Source organism: Sus scrofa, chromosome 6 (genome assembly GCF_054392235.1).
Source record: "Sus scrofa isolate SSC_HxYL_T2T_F1_AM1 chromosome 6, Sscrofa_HxYL_maternal_Yorkshire_Landrace_v2.0, whole genome shotgun sequence".
NCBI classification, from domain to species: domain Eukaryota; kingdom Metazoa; phylum Chordata; class Mammalia; order Artiodactyla; family Suidae; genus Sus; species Sus scrofa.
Window position 1 is genome coordinate 68,819,826 of NC_139388.1, and position 17,004 is coordinate 68,836,829.

Below are 17,004 nucleotides of genomic sequence, written 5' to 3' on the forward strand. Positions count from 1 at the left end.
CCCCGCCAACGGCCTGGGCCCCCCGCACCGGAAGCGGAAATGGTTGGAGGCTCTCGGCCCCGCCCCGGCAGCCATCTTGGAGGGCCGGGAGGCGGCGCCGCACAGGACGGAGCGGAAGTGCTCGGCTGCTCGTTCTAGGACCGAGAGAAGCGCCGGCGCGGCCGCCACCCGCGTCCTCCTTCCCGCGGCCCTCGGGAGACCGCGCTCGGCCGCAGCGGACCGCGAGGTGCCGGCGGGCGGGACGGGCAGGGCGCGGGCCGGGGTGCTGGCGGCCGAGCGCAGGGCAGGGGCGGGCCCGGGGTCCCCGCGGTGACCAGACCCCCGCCCCCGCTGGCGTGTCCCGAGAGGGTTCCGCCGGCCGCCCCGGGCCGTGGGGCCTCGGTGTCCTGGCCGATCCAGGCTGGCCTGCAGGGTTTGGGTGGAAGCGTCGCGGTGGAGTTGGGTCGCTCGAGGTCCTGGCGATTCTGAATCGAGGATCCCAAGCGCTCGGGCTGACCCGGCCGACGGCGCCCCGCGTGCCTGCCCAGAGCTGCCCTCCGGAAACCTGCCCTGGGCACCTGGGGCTGGGAGTGTCCCAGGGCGCCTCCTCTCGGCCGGGTTGGTCTCCCACTTCGCAAGATGTGTAAGGTGGACGCCAGTAGGTGTGTGAGGGCTCCCAGGTCCTGGTGAGTGTAGGTGCCGTGTGATCAGGGCCAGGTGGAGACTGGAAAGTGGTTACGCGCAGGGGAGGGAGGAGCCGGCCGCGGGGCCTCGCCGAGTAGTACAGGGAACGACATCAGAGGTTGAAAGTGTGGGAAATTACTCTGCTGGGAACCCAGGAGGAATGAGGGAAGGGGCGCTGCAGTGAACTGCAAGCTTGTGGGAGCCAAGCGGTGGCTGACCTGGGCGCCAGGCAGGCCTGCTCCTCTGCCCTACGTGCTGTCTGAGCAGGGAGAACCACTCCACAAACAGGTGCAATGATGGCTCTGGACCTATAGGCCCAGGAGGGTTTGGCTACAACTTCAGATGTGATCCTCATGGCCTCTGTTGGGGTGGATTTTGGGTTTGTTTTAACCTGTGACATAGGGAGGTTCCCAGGCTAGGGGTCGAAGTGGAGCTGCAGCTGCCAGCCTTTGCCCCAGCCACAGCAACACCGGATCCTTAACTCACTGAGCGAGGCCAGGGATCAAACCTGCAGCCTCAAGGATCCTAGGCGGGTTTGTTTCTGCTGAGCCACAGCGGGAACTCCTGGGATGATTTGTTGATCTTGCTTTTTCCTCTGTTCCTCGTGGCCGAGCCTGAAGCCTTTAGGTCCGGCAGCACTTCCCCACCCCACTGGCTAAGTGGCCGGCCCTTGTAGGCCATAGGGCCCAGCAGTGGACCGGCCAGGACTCCCCCTGGAGGAGCTTGCCTCCTAGCGGGAGGGAGCAGAGAAATGAAGTGGAGAGCAGTCGCAGATGATTGTCCCACAAAAGAAAACAGGGTGACATGAGCTAAGGGGCTGGGCACAGAGGGTGTTTCTCTGAAGAGGCGGCCTCTAAGCAGCAGAGGGAGGGACGGCAGGCCCTGATCTGGGAACGGGGCTGACGTGTGCGGCAGAGGCTGGCTTGCTCCCGAGGCGGCTCTAAGGGCCTGGCTGAGCCTCCCCCCGGGAGGTCTTGGGTGGGGGCTGAGGACCTGTCGCCTGCATCTCACAGCCGTGTGCTGAGGCGGCCCCAGACGGGCCGGAGACTCCAAAGTTCACCTCCTTCATGTCATTGCCGTCGGGAGCTCAGCCGAGGCCGGGGCCGCGGTTCACCTGCAGCTTGTTTGCTGGGTGGTCTGGAGCCGGCCAGCGTGCTTTTGGGGGATTTTGCACGTGTTCAGCTGAAAGGATGCGGCTTCTGAGCCGTCGTGTCTATGGAGGGCACGCAGGCCCACGGGGTGGGCAGCGGTCCTCTTTCTCACGTTCCTCCTGATCCCTCCCTTCGAGCAGAAGCATTTTCACGGTAAACACTTGGGTCATAAAAAAGTAAAATTGGGGAAAATTTGTAGGGAGCCACGGGACAGAGAATGTTGCCGCCGTAGTTTTCTGCTGGCCCGGCTCTGGCCTCAGCGGGCGGCTGGCCCTCCGGGTAGCAAGTTCGAATTCAGCCCCTTTTAAACTACGGGCTTCTCCTCAGCCGACTGTAAAGCCGGCCCCCCCGAAGGGCACTAGGAGCTGCAGGCCACCTGTTTGCTTCAGCTTTGGCTCCCGGGAGAGCAAAGGGCGTGACTTGGGGCTCCTTGGCACCCCTGACGCCCTGCCCCCTCTGCATGGCAGCTCCAGGAAGTGGTGTCATGGGGTCACAGTTACACTTTTTTTTTTGTCTTTTTGGGCCACACCCACGGCGTATGGAAGTTCCCAGGCTAGGGGTTGAATTGGAGCTGTGGTTGCTGGGCTACACCACAGCTCACGGTAATGCTGGATCCTTAACCCACTGAGCGAGGCCAGGGATCAAACCCGCGTCCTCATGGATGCTGGTCAGGTTTGTTTCCGCAACAGGAACCCCACAGTTACGCTTTTAACGCAAGTGGGCCTAGGACTGCTCAGGTCGCTTTCATATCTGAGTTGGACAGTTCACCCTTGAACAGCTCATGTTCGAACGGCCTGGGTCCCCTACACGCAGGTTACCTCGTGATGCGCGTGCTGCAGTCGGCACGATCCAGGCTGGGGGCACTGCGGACTCAGAGGCAATGGTAAAGTTTTCTCCGGACTGTCAATGGCTGGGGGCCAGTGCCCCTAACCCTGCGTTATTCAAGGGTTAGCAGGACCCAGAGTCATGTCGGGCATCTGGGCAGGTGTGGGTGACGCAGTGGGGCGGGCGGTGTTGTCTGGGTGGGAAGCGCTGCTGTGTCAGCAAGTGGCGTCTTCCAGGTGAGGAAGCCAAGGCCACCGGCCACTGCCACGCTGCCCAGGGGCCCCGGGAAGAAACCCAGAGCTGCAGTCCACTTCTGTCCCCCAGCCCTACCCGTGCCTGGGGCCAGGTTCGGAAGGTGTGGCCCACAGGTTTGGGGGCAGCCAGGCCAGATGTCGGCTGGAAGAGCTGAGGTCGGGCTGGGCTCTTGACCTTGCTTTGAGGCCTGCCTGCTTCCCACCTGATCCGCTTCCTCTCGGGGCGGATAGGGTTACCTCCATGCACGGGAACTGGGGCACAGACGGTGATTACCTGAGAATTGCAGGTGACACATTCCTGTCCTTGGAGGGACCTGGTCTTGAGAGGCCTGCAAGGCGCATGGCTGGCTGCTGGCACTGTGCTGTAGCCTGGACAGAAACCAGGGCAGGGCCTAGAAGAGGTGGCGGGAGCAGGTGCTGGAGGGGGGAGGTGTGGGGGCAGCGACACGGGTGGTGGATCGGCCCTAGGGAGGTGGACACAGAACCGTGTCCCCAGGTCTTTGCAGGCAGCGAGGGTGGCCACTGGGGACCAGCAGGAGGGGTGTGATCATGGCGACATTCGCAGAAGCGAAAGTCCACCCGTGTCACTTTGCGTGTGCGTCCCCCTGGCTTTCCACCAAGGCCTGTCACTTGCCTGTTTCTTTTTCCTGGACGACTCGTGGTAAAGACACACGGGACGAGGCGGGGGTACGGATGAAAGAGCAAGTACCGAGAAGCCTGCCTGATAGACTGATGAGAGTAGGGCAAAGGGTCGGACGCTTAATACTTGTTGAATGTGAGAGCGTCTCGTGTCTTTCTCCTTTGCAGAATGTCCGAAGGTGACAGCGTGGGAGACTCTGTCCATGGGAAGCCTTCCGTGGTGTACAGATTCTTCACACGGCTTGGGCAGGTGGGTCTGGGGTAGCTGAGGAGTGTAAAAATTTGAATGAGCGTTGACCTGGGACATTCCCCCTTGGGGCCTGAGTGTGCTGGCGGTCCCCGAGGAGAGGGCGTCACCGCCTCTGGTTTCGCAGTCCCTCTCAGAAGTATCGTGAGTTTTTTCCAGCAGCGTTCAAAGTGTGAAAACCCTTCCGAGCTCCTGGGTGGTACAGGCACAGGGGCCCCGGCTCTGCCTTTGCCGCCCCCCTCCCAGCACTGGGGCTGGGGAGCGGGCCGGGCACCTGACCCTGTAGGGACTGTGGTCTGGGGAAGAAGAGCTGCACAGACTGCTGCTTTGGTTTGAACTAAAAACATCTTGGTTTTTAAAATTAAAAACAGCATCTGGGGAGTTCCCGTTGTAGCTCAGTGGGTTAAGACACTGATGGTGTCCAGGAGGCTGTGTTTTCAGTCCCTGGCCTCGCTCAGTGGGTTAAGGATCCAGCTTTGCCACTGGGGCTCACCCCTGGCGTTCTGTGGCTGTGGTATAGGCCTGCAGCTGCAGCTGTGATTCGACCCCTAGTCTGGGAGCTTCCTGACACGAAAAGGAAACAGTGTCTGGAGTCACTGATGATTAGTGAAGCTATAGGCGATGGGCGCCTGCGGGCTTATGCCTCCCTCTTATGAATGGTTGAGGTTTTCAAAATTAAAATTTCAAAATTAGGAGTTCCCACTGTGGCTCAGCGGAAATGAACCCAACTAGTTTCTGTGAGGATGTGGGTTTGATGCCTGGCCTCGCTCAGTGGGTTAGGGATCCAGCATCACCATGAGCTGTGGTGTAGATTGCAGGTGTGGCTCATATTTGGCTTTTCTATGGCTGTGGTGTAGGCCGGCAGCTGCAGCTCCAATTCGGCCCCTAGTCTGGGAATTTCCACATGCTGCAGGTACGGCCCTTTTTTTAAAAAAAAGGCAAGAAAAAAATTTCAAAATTAAAATTAATTTGTGGAGTTCCCGTTGTGGCTCAGTGAGTTAAGAACCCGACATAGTCTCTGTGAAGACACAGGTTCGATCCCTGGCCTCGCTCAGTGGGTTAAGGATCCTGAGTTGCCATGAGCTGCAGTGTAGGTGGCAGAGCGGCTTGGATCTGGCATTGCTGTGGCTGTGGTGTAGGCTGGCAGCTGCTGCTCCGATTTGACCCCTAGCCTGGGAACTTCCATATGCCACAGGTTTAGTTCTAAAAAGAAAGACTCCATGTCTGTCTGTCGAGTACGTGTGCACACAACGTGCAGATGTGTGAAAAGCCAGGATTCGCTGTGCAGCTGTGCAGGTGCCTGCCAGGCTGGGTGGGCGCTGGTACTGGCTGGGGGAGCAGGTGGAGTCCTACGCGCTGGTGGTGACGCCCACGTGGACACACCTTCTCTCATCCCCTTCCTCGCGGGCTCGGAGTTCGGGCTCTCTGGGGTGACCCTCGGGGCCCGTGCTGTGGACCTCCTGCTGTGACAGGTGGTTCTGCTTTGCCTTGAGGGCTGGACCTGCCTCAGGAATTGCTGGGCCCAGTGCTGTCACTGCTTGGCGCCAGCGACTCACTGTCTAAAGTTTGGCGCTGGCAGGCTCCCTAACGCGCGAATGCTCCTTTCTCTAGATCTACCAGTCCTGGCTGGACAGGTCGACGCCATACACGGCCGTGCGATGGGTGGTGACGCTGGGCCTGAGCTTCGTCTACATGGTGCGCGTTTACCTGCTGCAGGTGAGGCGGGCCGGCCGGCGTCCCCGTGCCTTGAGTGAGGGGGTGGTGGTCCTTCTGTCTCGGGATTAGGGGCTTTATGGTGAAGGAAATGGTGTCTGATGATCAGTTTCCTTTAAGCACCAAATATGAGAAGCTCAGGGACTTGATTTTTGTGTTTTTCATTTTTATTTTTTAAAACTTTTTTTTTTTGCTTTTTAGGGCCACACACGCAGCATGTGAAGGTTCGCAGGCTAGGGGTCAGGTCGGAACTGCAGCTGCTGGCCAACACCACAGCCACAGCAATGCTAGGTCTGAGCCTGTCTGTGACCGATGCCACGGGTCACGGCAACACTGGATCCTTGACCCACTGAGCAAGGCCGGGGATTGAACCCGCATCTTCATGGATACTAGTTGGATTCGTTTCTGCTGTGCCACAACAGGAATGCCCTTTGTTTTTAAGAGTTGTTACTTTTGACCACACCTATGGCATGTGGAAGTTCCTGGGCCAGGAATTGAACCCACGCCACAGCAGCGACCGGAGCTGTAGCAGTGACAATGCTGGATCCTTAACCACCGAGCCACAGGAGAATTCTAGAGACTGTCTTTCCTTTTTTTTTTTTTTTTTTTTTTTTGGCCAACCCAAGGCGTATGGAACTTCCCAGGCCCAGGTTTGATTCCGAGCCGAAGCTATGGCAACACTGGATCCTTTAATGCCCTGTGCTGGGCAGGGAATGGCACCTGTGCCTCTGTAGCGACATAAACTGCCGCAGTCAGATTCTTAGCCCAACCGTGCCACGGTGCCTCCTAGCCTGTTGCTGGGGTTCCCGAGAGTCTCAGTGTCAGCCGGGGGCCTGGTGACCCTGACAGTGCTCCCCGTGTCCTGGTCTGCCCAGTGCCCCCCTTCCCGACGCTGCCTCAGGATGCCCGGGGGCTGGGGACCCTGGGGACAGAATAACCTGGTCCGGCCACCTCATCCCCTGGGCGCCAGGAGCTGTGCTGCATTTGAGGAGGGGGTGTGGTGGCCAGCGGGGGACGGGCTTTCCTCAGGGACCAGGACCTGGTGGCCACCTGGGCCCTAGTGAGGGTCCCCGGCGTCACCTGCGTCCAGGCGGAGGCCGGTTCAGGCCTCGTCAGCGCTGTGTCTCCGACTGGGACCCACGTCTGCTCCTGGACAGCAGGCACCCTCCTTCTAGGCATCTCCCGGGACGTGGGCGGACACTCTTGGCCGGGCGCCCCACTCTGCCCGGTGCTGCGCCGGCTTCTCGCCTGAGCGGAGGGTGAAACTTGTCCTTGGCTCTTAACCATTTCTGTCCGTGTCCTGCAGGAGGCCGCGCCCAGTCCAGCTCAGTGGAGCAGGACGCCGTGTGTGTCGGGTGCCTGCGATTAATGTTGAATTTACTGTGATTGGGTCTAGATTAAAAAAAAAAAAAAATCAGACCTCAAGCCATTCTCTGACAGGAAGAATGACCTAGAGACCCTGATGCAGGGATTTGGGTGGGGGTGGCGGGGCACCTCGTGCAGGTGGGTTTTCCGTGTTCTGAATCGAATTTGTGCCTGACTCGGCCTCCCTTCCGCCATAGCCCTCGTTGTGGGGCTGGGGAAACACTCAGCCACTGACGTCTCACCCAGTGTTCATGTGTCTGGCTGAAGAGCCTAAGCAGAAAGACCCCGTCTTGTTGGTGCAGACGCCTTAGGCGTCTCGGCTCTTCTGGAAGAACGAGCGGAGTGGTCACTGCCTGGCCGTCCCGGGGCAGGGTTGGCTCCTGGACACCCTCTGACCGCCTTCTCTGTTTCCTGATTTTCCGGTTCGGATTTCTCCTGGGCAGCAGGTCTACCATTGCCAACCGGGAGGCTGGCGGTGCGAGGCGCTGCTGGGAGGAGGAAGCGGGGGACGGCGATGGCTTGTCTCAGCGTCGGGGGCCGGGCCCTGGGAGCCACGGCGGCGCTCAGCGTGGGGCGGGCAGGGGCTGGGTGCGTCTCCCGGCCCCAGGGGGCGTCTGGCCGCTGGGACCTTGGCCTGTCCGCTCTCAGGACCTTCATGAGAGGTGCTGTCACGGTGGACCGTCACTGCGCTTCTGTCACGTGCTGTGATCTCCGTGGCCAGGCTCGGTCCATGCGAGGAGTTGGTGGCGGGTGGCGTCACTGACCATGTCCCCTTCTCTTCCAGGGCTGGTACATCGTGACCTACGCCCTGGGGATCTACCACCTGAATCTCTTCATAGCTTTCCTCTCCCCCAAAGTGGACCCTTCCCTGATGGAGGACTCAGGTAGCGTGCTGGCCGCCCACCTGCTGCCGTGCTCCTCAGGGCAGCTCATGCCCTGGGAGCTGCACAGTGCTGTTTTCTCTGGAAACATTTGGGATCTGGAGCCTGGAGTTTAAAGCGTGCACTCCGACCCGGGGGAATCTGCTGTGGGGCGATCTGGGGGCCCCATCCCCTCCGCACGCAGGAGTGGGCTGAGCCTGGACGCTGGGACAGCCGACCTGTCCGTGTCCCCTCTCCCGGCACTGGGCTCTGTGGGCGGCTTCCCACGGCAGACGAGGCTGCGGGCCCCGTAGAGGGTGGTGGTCTCTGATTTCCCAGGACGATGGGTTGAAAGTTCTAGATCGCACTGCACCTAGCACACCCGGGCCAGGTGGGGGCCTCCGTCGACTGGAAAGCCCTTTGCAGCCTCCTGCCTGCAGGGGCCTCCTTGTGATGGAGGCACTTTGTGAGCCTGCATCCAGGTTGCGAGCAGAGCCTGTGAATTTTCCGTCTAGAGTATTTGATGAACGTCTGAAAGGAACCAACCTTTTCATTTAGCGCTGAGGGCGTTCGGAAACAGAGGTCCCTCGGTTGGCCTCGGGGTCTCCCTCTGTGACGGGGGAGGCCGCCTTCCCGTGTGGGCAGGCGGCTGTCCCGTGCCAGGGCCCCGCGTCGGTGTCCATCTTCCAAGTGGTGACTGGTTCCTGGAGGGTGGGCGGCGCCGTCGCGCCTTCGAGGGTGGCGTCCCGGCCCGCGGCAGGGCTGCTGGGCCAGGGGCCTCGGGACCCCAGAAGCGCAGTGATGGGAACCACGAGGGGAAAGGCCTACTCCGGCTCTGACCGACCCTCTGCCTTTCAGATGATGGCCCCTCGTTGCCGACCAAACAGAACGAGGAGTTCCGGCCCTTCATTCGAAGGCTCCCGGAGTTCAAATTTTGGTGAGTTCCTTCCAGCCGGTGACCCCATGCGTGGCGGGGAGGCGTGTTAGCAGCTCAGAGCCGGGACCCCTCCCCCTGGGGAAACGTGCATGCTGTCCTGTCTCCTTGCTTGGTTGCCGACTTGCCCGGGACGGGGGCTGGGCCTTGGGCCTCGCTAGGAGAGCCCCTGGCCCGCGGCTCTGGGTGGCGAGGTGACACGTGCTTCAAAGCCACGGAGAGGCCCTTTTGGGATGGGGTCCGGGGTAGGTCACAGATGTGGCGTCGGGGGAAGGCTGCACAGTGGGTCCCTGGTCCTCTGCACGGCGCCCCACTCACTGGCTGGCCAAGGTGGACCAGCTCTGTCCCTGCTCGGACTTGGTGGACTGTGAGTGCCCTGCTCTGGGGCAAGGCTGCCTCGTCCCCCAGGCCCCTGGAGGCGTCCCATCTGTGATGTGACAATGTGGCAGGAGGGTGGAGGAGCGGGGATCTCTGCGTGTCTGTCTTGTGTCGGGGACCCAAAGCGGCAGGCAGCACGCTGCCACCTTCACCTCACCTTCGTGGCGCCGGGCTGGGGCGGCTGGGGCAGCTGGGTGGGGTGGGGGCCGTGACCCTGAGGGGTTGGGCCTGAGGCCCGACGGCCTGTCCTCGGCCTCCTGGGCAGGTGGCACGGGAGCCTCGAGGCTGGGACGGGCTCCTCCTGGACGCGGCTCCTGCACTGCCCGTGAGGCCTCTCGGCTCCCCGCGCAGCTGCCCTGAGCAGTGTCGGCGCAGCTGCTGGCGTCTGGTGCTTTGTGATCTCGGGCATCCTGGTGCCTTCCGGGGACTGGGCTGTGTCATGGTCACAGCGCCCCTGCTCCCAGGTGGCGGGGCCGGTGCAGGCCGTCGTGGGCTCTGACCGCGTCCCTCTGCCCAGGCACGCAGCGACCAAGGGCGTCCTCGTGGCCATGGTCTGCACCTTCTTCGAGGCCTTCAACGTCCCGGTGTTCTGGCCCATCCTGGTCATGTACTTCGTCATGCTCTTCTGCATCACCATGAAGAGGCAGATAAAGGTAACAGCGTCCAGGGCCTGCGGGGGGGCGCGTGGCTGCTCTGAGCGGCTGCGAGGGCTTGGCTCAGGCGCGGGGTGCAGGAGGTCTGCCGGGCATGGCGCCCCGGCTGGGCCCCGGGCAGCCACTCCAGGCCTGCCTGCCCCTGTGAGGGGGGCGGGGGGCCTGGGGGAGCGCAGGGGCGGCCCAGGGGGCTGTTGTGACCTGTGTGCCTGTCCCCAGCACATGATCAAGTACCGGTACATCCCGTTCACGCACGGCAAGAGGACGTACAGGGGCAAGGAGGACTCGGCCAAGACGCTCACCAGCTAGACCGCCCCGCTGCGCCGCCTGCGCGTACAGTAGTTGATCACGGGAGTTGTTTTCTTTTTAAAAAGGAGCTTCAATTATTTGTAACTGAAATACCAGGTTCTTGAAGAAACTGGCATTTAAACTGAATCGCATTGATTTATTTTTCAGGGCCATTAGGCGACCAGGCAGGGTGGCCGGGGGGCAGGGCGGGGAGGGCAGGTGGCACCCTGATGCCCAGCGCCAGGGACGCCACCCGTGACCCCATCGCCCGCCTGGAGGAAGCTCACCGGTTCCTGCGCGTGAAGGAGACCCGGGGGGACCCTGGGCTCGAGTGCCAGTCTCCCAGTTTCATCTCAGTAGAGATGTGTCGGGTCGGCCTCTTATCCTGATGACTCAAAACTGTGTTCTTAACTGCCGTGATTGCTTTTGAGGGCCTGAAATTATAAATATATATTATATTTTAATTGTTTGAGATTATTTTGACACATTTCTTTGATACATGGAGAGTTTTGTTTTTAATTTAAATTTCTTCCCATGCAGCAGTCCCTTTTCAGAAACAGCTGGCAAGACTGCCCAGTCTCATGGGTTTTAACACCTGGCTTTTTCCACTTTCTATGGGGAAACAACTCTGATCTGCATGGCACCTTTTTTGATGTGATAAAAACAAACACTCGTAAACATTTTACCAAATGACTTTTCAGTCCCAACTTTATTAAAGGTCGTGTTCCCGCTCTCGTGTAGTCTTTGTCTGAAACGCTGCAGCCTGCTGCACAGGAAGCCTGGCCAGAGACGCCTCCTCCCCAGACCCTGTTGCCGAGGGTGGGGCCGTCACGGTCCCCAGGCCCAGAAGCTGATGACAAATAGGTGTGCTTTCTCCCAGGTCTTTAGGCTGGCGGTTCTCGCTCCCTGCTCCCAGTGTCTTTATCGCCTGGCACTTCTTTCTGCCGACTTTTGCATCCGAACCAGCTCCTCTGGCTTGCTTGCTTTCTTGGCTGTACACACAGCATATGGAAATTTCTGGGCTGGGGACTGGACCTGTGCCTCCAAGAAGCAAGCTGGTTCACGAACCCACTGCGCCACAGCGGAAGCACCTCCTCTTACTTTTAAGAGGCCGTATTAAGATCTTTTTTATACCTGGGCCTGAATGTTCTTTTATTTAGTCTCTTTAGGGATGCACCTGCAGCATATGGAAGTTACCAGGCTAGGGGTTGAATCAGAGCTGCATCTGCTGTCTACACCACAGCCACAGCAACACTGGATCCTTAACCCACTGAGCAGGGCCAGGGATCAAACCCATGTCCTCATGGATGCCAGTCAGGTTCGCTAACCACTGAGCCATGATGGGAACTGGACCTACATTTTCAGCCCACATGTAAACGCTGTCCAGTCAGTACTTTTTTTTTTTTTTTTTTTTTTTTTGTCTTTCCTGGGGCTGCACCCACGGCATATGGAGGTTTCCAGGCTAGGGGTCTAATCAGAGCTGTAGCCACCAGCCTAAGCCAGAGCCCCAGCAACGTCAGATCCGAGCCTCATCTGCCACCTACACCATAGCTCACGGCAATGCCAGATCCTTAACCTGCTGAGCAAGGCTAGGGAGCGAACCCACAACCTCATGGTTCCTAGTCAGATTCGTTAACCACTGCGCCACAACGGGAACTCCCTCCAGTCGGCACTTTTACCACCACACTGCAGCACTCGAGGTGCCTCTGCCTGTTTTTCAGTTTCCATAGTGAACACTCAAGCCTACGACGTGCAGGGAAAGGGCCTGCACTTGGGGAGCAGAAGTGGTTCTGGGCCCCCGGAGGCTCCTGCCTGTCTGCGGCAGGGCTGTGGTCGCAGCGGCCTGGCACTGAGGCGGGCCTCTGGGAGGCCTTCCCTGCGGGCATCCGTTCGCTGGGCCGTGACCGTTTCAGCACCTCTGTGGGCGGCGCAGGGCAGAGTCCTACCCCTGGCATCAGTTGCGTAGTTTTAAAAACTGAAAAGAACGGAGGTGGCAGGAAGTGGGCGGGACACAGCAGTGCCCTGGTGTGGGCAGCTGGCCTCTGGGCAAGACCAGCCCACTGGGCCCTCCCAGCAGGAGAGCCTTCGTGCCGTGAGGCCAGGACGGGAAACGAACCTGGCACACCTGTGAGCGTGTCGGGCGGCAGGAAGGGCTCCTGAGAGCAGCTGTGCTCGGCCAGCAGCAGCTCCCTGCCCTGCGGACCACCACACCTGGGGGCGAGCTGCTGGTTCCCTGCTCGCACACAGTCCTGGCCTGCAAGGCCGGCCTCTCCCATGCCTGGTGTTGAACCTTCCCGCGCAGTGACTGGCCTGGGGAAGGGAGGGGAGCTGAGTGACCCAGGCACGCTGGGCCCTGCAGACCAGGGCTGGCGAGCCGCGGAGGCCACGTCCGAACCTGTCTGGAGGACCTGGGTTAGCCAGTTCACTGCCAGGGCCGGCGTTGTCCTCCCAAGCAGCTGGCACAGTATCTCATGTGACAAAGAACAGAAGGTGCGAGAGTCTAGGGTTTCTGCGCAAGTCAAACCAACCTCGAGAACGAACCCCCTCCTCCGGCTGTCGGCTCAGCGGTAGTGCCGCAGGTACACGAGCTTCTGGGGAAGGAACTTCTCCCTGCAGAGGGGACACTCCGCCTGGGGGAGGAGGGGTCACTGCCGTGTCAGCTGAGCCCCAGGCCCACCCCCACCAGCATCTCCAATGATATCTTAGGGGTCGCTGCAAAACCTGAAGGCCTCAACCCTGGGGAGCAGAGCAGGGACGGCGACCTGGGACAGATGATGGCTGTCCTGAGAGGCTCAGGAGTTTGAGGGAGTGAACCCCGTGTCCTCCGTCCACCCCTCAGGACCGGGTCCCTCTCACCCCTGGGAAGGGCCGGGCCCAGGCAGGCCCACTCTGCTCGGCGCCCCCCGAAAAGCGGCCTGGAACTGGGAAAGCACCCGCATGGGAACAGGCCGGCGGGGTCTAGGCCCAGGGGGTCCGGGGGGAAGGTGGGGTGGCACAGCCACTTGCTCTGGTCACTGGACTTGGTGGGCTTCACACCCAGGGTGTCAAGGCTGTGCAGGCAGCCAGAGGCCTTTTGCAGTGGAGCCACGAGAGCCAGCCCGTCTGCTCCCGTGGAGCCTGGCCCCGCACGTGGCCCCACTCCCGCCCCTGCGGGAGGCCTGCCTTGGCACCCACCTTGGTGTCACTCCAGTGGGTGATGCACTCCCAGCAGAAGAGGTGGCCGCAGGGCGTGGCGGTGGCGTGTCTGCGCTCCTCCAGGCACAGCGTGCACAGGGACGCGGTGCTGACCACTCTCTCGTCCACATGGCTCCTGGTGGGGGAGGGACGGTGGGACAGAGCGGAGTCCCCAGCCTGCTCTGGGTGGGTGGCGATGCCAGGCGCCCTGGGGTGCGCCCCCTGCCCGCGTACCTGCGGTGGGACAGGCCGCGGTGCAGCTTCCACTCCTGCCGGGCGCGCTGCTTCTGCCGGGAGCTGTAGAGCTGCAGGCCCGCGGACAGTGCCAGGTGCAGCAGGGACAGCAGCCCCAGCAGCCTGTAGCCGGTGCGCACCCTGGGGTCCTCGGCAGGCGGGCGGCGCACGCGGAGCTGCCAAGGACGTGGAGGGACAGTCCCATGATCGGCTGCACAAAGCACCCACCGCCCCAGGGCCAGGCCTCCCGGGTGAATGAAGCCCTGGCCCACCCTCTGGCACAAGGAGGATGGAGAGGGACCACTGGCCTCTGGCTGCTCGGGGAGCAGACGCTCCTTGCCGGCTCTGAGCACTGAGTGGTGGCCCCGTTGGTCCCCCGGGGAGCCGAGTGCTGAGTGAGGATGAGAGCCCAGGGGTCAGACTCTGCAGGTCACACTGGCTGCAGGGAGGACCGCAGGGTGAGGGGGACGGCCAGGCACCCAGACCTCGGAGGCAAACGAGCCTGAGGAGCACACCCAGTGGACAGGCGCGGGCTCAGTGTTGCAGACACGGCTGCGTGGCCCTGTCCAAGGAACAGAGCGAGGCACCACCCGGCCCCTCCTGCAGCTGAGGACACTGAGGCCACATCCTCGAGGGGGAGGGGCCTGCCCTGCACGTCCATCTCCTTGCCTTGGCTGGAAGTGGGGACAGTCAGGTCAGCCACACAGCTGGAGCCTGGAGCCTGACACCCTGACTGGATGCACCCTGTGTCTGTTGCAGCAGCTCAGCAAACACCTCAACCAACAGAGCCGGCACAGCGAGGCCTGGGGCGGGGCGCCTGCAGACCCTTGGGGAGGCCTTCAGGGTGAATCTGGAAGCAAGGGCGGCAGCTGAGACCCCGAAGGGAAGGGGCATCTGCAGGTGGAGGGTGGAGACCGGTGGGGATGCTGGCAGCAGGGTGGCCTCGTGGTTGCTGCGGGGTCACCACCGGGGTCCCTATACCTGACTCTGGCGGGCAGCCTGGAAGGGGCGTGGGAGGCAGGCCTGGCACAGAGTTCAAGCGCAGGCTGCAGGAAGACAGACCAGCCCGACCTTCAGGGTTTATGGAAAGCAGACTTCCGTGGGCCTTTTGGCAAAATGGAGCCGACACAACCCATGTTTCCCATGGAAGGTTCTGGCTCCAGGCCTGTGACTGCTCGTGGACAGAGGCCCGGAAAAGCCAGCTCCCTGCTGATGAGCCAGAACCGAGCAGGTCCAGGTGGCACCAGTTACTTACATAGGTGATGCCAGTGAACCTCTTGGCCAGGTGGTAGAAGGCACCGTGGATGTAGAACCAGGCAACGTGGAGCCGCCGGAGGCAGCCAAGGACCTGCCTGAGCATCCCCGCGGCCTGCAGAAGCGCCCTCTGCTGCTGCTCCGTCAGGGTGGCCGTCCGCCTGCGCACCCAGCGCCTTGGGGCTGACTGGCTGCGTGCAGTGGGCGCCAGGCTGCCCTGCGTGGGCCGGGTGCTGTCGCCGGCCACCTGCAGCTCGTGCTCCAAGTGGAGCAGGGCCTTGTCCAGCACGTAGGGCAGGACGGTGTGCAGAGCCACCAGGATCCCGCGGCGCAGCCTGGAGGGCACTCGGCTCTGGGACGGGTCCACCTGGACGACGCTGACGTACTCTTCCCCAAGGGTCTGGTAGCCTGTGGGGGATGGGGACCTGGCAGCAATCTCCTTCCCTCTACCACGGCCGCCCCTCCTCTAAAAGACGAGGCTCCCTCAGGGCGGGCCCCCGGGGCCATGAGTTCAGCCACAGACACACAGTCCCGGGGCCTGCATGACAGGACTCTCAGTTTCCAGGGGCCCTGGCCTGGGTTTGGGCCTGGCCTCTCATCCAGGGAAGGGGCTCTGCTTCCCTGAGGCTGGTCTGGGCCAGGGACACCAGGAAGCACCTCCAGAAGCTCCTTCCTTGGCTGGCAGCCCCTCTCCTGTCCTCTGGGTGTGTCGTGGGTCCTTCGGTCCCGCCTGGGGCTGCTACCTGCAAGTGTGGTGAGGCCGAAGTAGGCTACATCCGACACCAGCTCGAGCTCTCTCCTCCACTCCAGCCACTTCTTCGCACCTGAGAGAAGAGAGAGCCTGTTACTGAGGGCCGGGGGGTGAGGCGGTGCGCTGGTGAGAATTAGAAACAGCTCTCTCTCCTGCTGCCAGGGCCCCGCCCAGTCCCCGCTCCAATGGCTGAGACTGGTCTAAACCACACTCTGTTCTCTCCCTGGCCTTCTGTGCTGTCCACTCTGCTCCATCCATACCTGCCTCACCTGGGCCGCTGAGTGTCCTGAGAACCTACCCACCAACAGCCCTCTCCCCCTCCAGGACCCACCTGGGCAACTGTTCCAGAGCCCAGAAGGGCCACAAGGACAGACGGGGTAGTACAGTGACCAGAAGCTCAAGCTGAGCCCACCGTCCAGCATCAAATCCTAGCTCCCCACAACAATGGCAGTGACCTCAGGCAAGTTACAACATTTCCCTGTCAGTAACAGGTCCTAACTTGCAGGGATGTGTTCAGAATAAAAGAAGTTAATGTTCTGAAGCACAGAGAACAGGGTCTGACACAAAGTAAGGCAAAAAATTAGCAAAAATAAATACACAAGTGGGTGCCTCCCTGCTGACGGCCACCCAAGTCCCGAATCTACGGTCCGGCCTCGCCTCGGCTGTTCCGAGTAGCAGCCCAGCTGTGGGCCAAAATCCACCCCAGGCTTTCGTCCGTCCACTGGGCTCCACTGCCGCTGCTCAACGGGGGCCTTCGTGTGTCCCCAGAGCCGTGGACGCTCCCACAGCTGGCGCCTGATCCCCACCCCGCCCCCGGCAGCCGGGGGCGAAGACCGAGGCGCTCGCTTCTTCCTGCAGCTCAGGTCTCAGCGCGGCGCGCAGGGCCTGGCCGAGCCCGCGGTGGCCGAGCCGACGGGTTTGGGGCTCGTCCGCCCGCCTGGCCCCCCAGCCTGGCGCCCAGGACCACCCGCGGGCCCCCCCAGAGGCCTCACCCGCCAGGCTGTGCAGGGCGTCGCCCGCCGCACTCCGCAGCCCGCCGCGGTAGTAGTCGTCCTTCTGCGCCGCACGGACCACCTCCGGGGGGCTGGCGGCCGTAAGAGCCATCGCCGAGGGCTTGGAGTCGAAGGGACCTGCGGCCTCGGCGACACGGAGACGGCCACGCCCACGCGGCGGCGCCAGATGACGGCCGGGGCTCGGGCTCGGCGTGGCGCGCGGCACAGACCTTGAGCGTCACAGCGCGCGGGGCGGGGCCGAGCCGGCGGGGCGGGGCGGGGCGGGGCGGGGCGGGGCGGGGCGGGGCGGGGCGGCAGAGGCCAAAGCCGAGCCCGCCCGGCTCTGTGCCGGGTCGGGTCTGTGCGGGGCGATCGCGGCCCGGGGGAGGGCAGGCGCAGAGCAGGAGGGGCGGATAGGCGGGGCATGGGGGCGAGGGGCCATGGGGACAGCCCTCAGGTATTGCGAGGAACGTCAGAGCCGGCGCGGGCGCCCTCCCCGGTGCGGAGACAGTCGTCCGCTCTCTGGGGCAGGAAGTGAGGAGGGCGTTGCTCCCTCTCCTTGCAGTGCCCTCCGCGGGGTGCTGGCATCCCTTGTGCTCTAATCCCTGCGACCACCCCCCGCCCCCCGC

General features: G+C 62.2%; 2 protein-coding genes across 19 annotated transcripts; one reads left to right on the forward strand and one right to left on the reverse strand.

Annotated features, from left to right (window-relative positions):
• The first annotated feature begins 78 nt into the window (after positions 1-78).
• Positions 79-10,701, forward strand: RER1 (retention in endoplasmic reticulum sorting receptor 1). 4 transcript variants are annotated; one of them, XM_005655986.4, is made up of 7 exons: positions 79-226; positions 3,701-3,782; positions 5,391-5,495; positions 7,642-7,741; positions 8,576-8,654; positions 9,547-9,682; positions 9,902-10,701. In XM_005655986.4, exons 2-7 carry the CDS (start codon positions 3,702-3,704, stop codon positions 9,989-9,991), a joined length of 591 nt encoding a protein of 196 aa, XP_005656043.1. In that variant the 5' UTR covers positions 79-226; position 3,701; the 3' UTR covers positions 9,992-10,701. The 4 variants fall into 4 exon arrangements, with proteins under 4 accessions (XP_005656043.1, XP_084818728.1, XP_020950862.1 ...); XM_084962602.1 differs by lacking the exon at positions 79-226 and adding an exon at positions 255-641; XM_021095203.2 differs by lacking the exon at positions 79-226 and adding an exon at positions 336-665.
• Positions 10,107-16,541, reverse strand: PEX10 (peroxisomal biogenesis factor 10). Of its 15 annotated transcripts, none has more exons than XR_002344851.2 (8): positions 16,376-16,541; positions 15,376-15,456; positions 14,634-15,040; positions 13,379-13,554; positions 13,145-13,280; positions 12,499-12,600; positions 12,087-12,280; positions 10,651-11,945 (listed from the first exon to the last, which is right to left on the reverse strand). XR_002344851.2 is itself a non-coding variant. In XM_084962601.1 (7 exons), the coding sequence occupies exons 1-6, from the start codon at positions 16,485-16,487 to the stop codon at positions 12,532-12,534; spliced, it is 981 nt and encodes a 326-aa protein (XP_084818727.1). In that variant the 5' UTR covers positions 16,488-16,541; the 3' UTR covers positions 10,107-10,404; positions 12,499-12,531. The 15 variants fall into 15 exon arrangements, 5 of the variants coding, with proteins under 5 accessions (XP_084818727.1, XP_005665009.2, XP_013854378.2 ...); XR_014806958.1 differs by having other exon boundaries at positions 13,379-13,880; XR_014806961.1 differs by lacking the exons at positions 10,651-11,945; positions 12,087-12,280 and adding an exon at positions 10,107-10,404 and having other exon boundaries at positions 13,379-13,880.
• Between the last annotated feature and the right edge of the window lie 463 nt (positions 16,542-17,004).

What these genes read in the sequence shown, in the direction of transcription:
- RER1 (XM_084962602.1), top strand. Translation starts at nt 619, where the DNA reads ATGTGTAAGGTGGACGCCAGTAG. An exon ending in TTCCCTGATGGAGGACTCAG is followed by an intron (nt 7,742 to 8,575) that starts GTAGCGTGCTGG and finishes TCTGCCTTTCAG; the next exon opens with ATGATGGCCCCTCGTTGCCG. An exon ending in CTCCCGGAGTTCAAATTTTG is followed by an intron (nt 8,655 to 9,546) that starts GTGAGTTCCTTC and finishes CCCTCTGCCCAG; the next exon opens with GCACGCAGCGACCAAGGGCG.
- PEX10 (XM_084962601.1), bottom strand. Translation starts at nt 16,487, where the DNA reads ATGGCTCTTACGGCCGCCAGCCCCCCGGAGGTGGTCCGTGCGGCGCAG. An exon ending in CGCCCTGCACAGCCTGGCGG is followed by an intron (nt 15,457 to 16,375) that starts GTGAGGCCTCTG and finishes CTCTTCTCTCAG; the next exon opens with GTGCGAAGAAGTGGCTGGAG. An exon ending in CCCACTGGAGTGACACCAAG is followed by an intron (nt 12,601 to 13,144) that starts GTGGGTGCCAAG and finishes CTCCTCCCCCAG; the next exon opens with GCGGAGTGTCCCCTCTGCAG.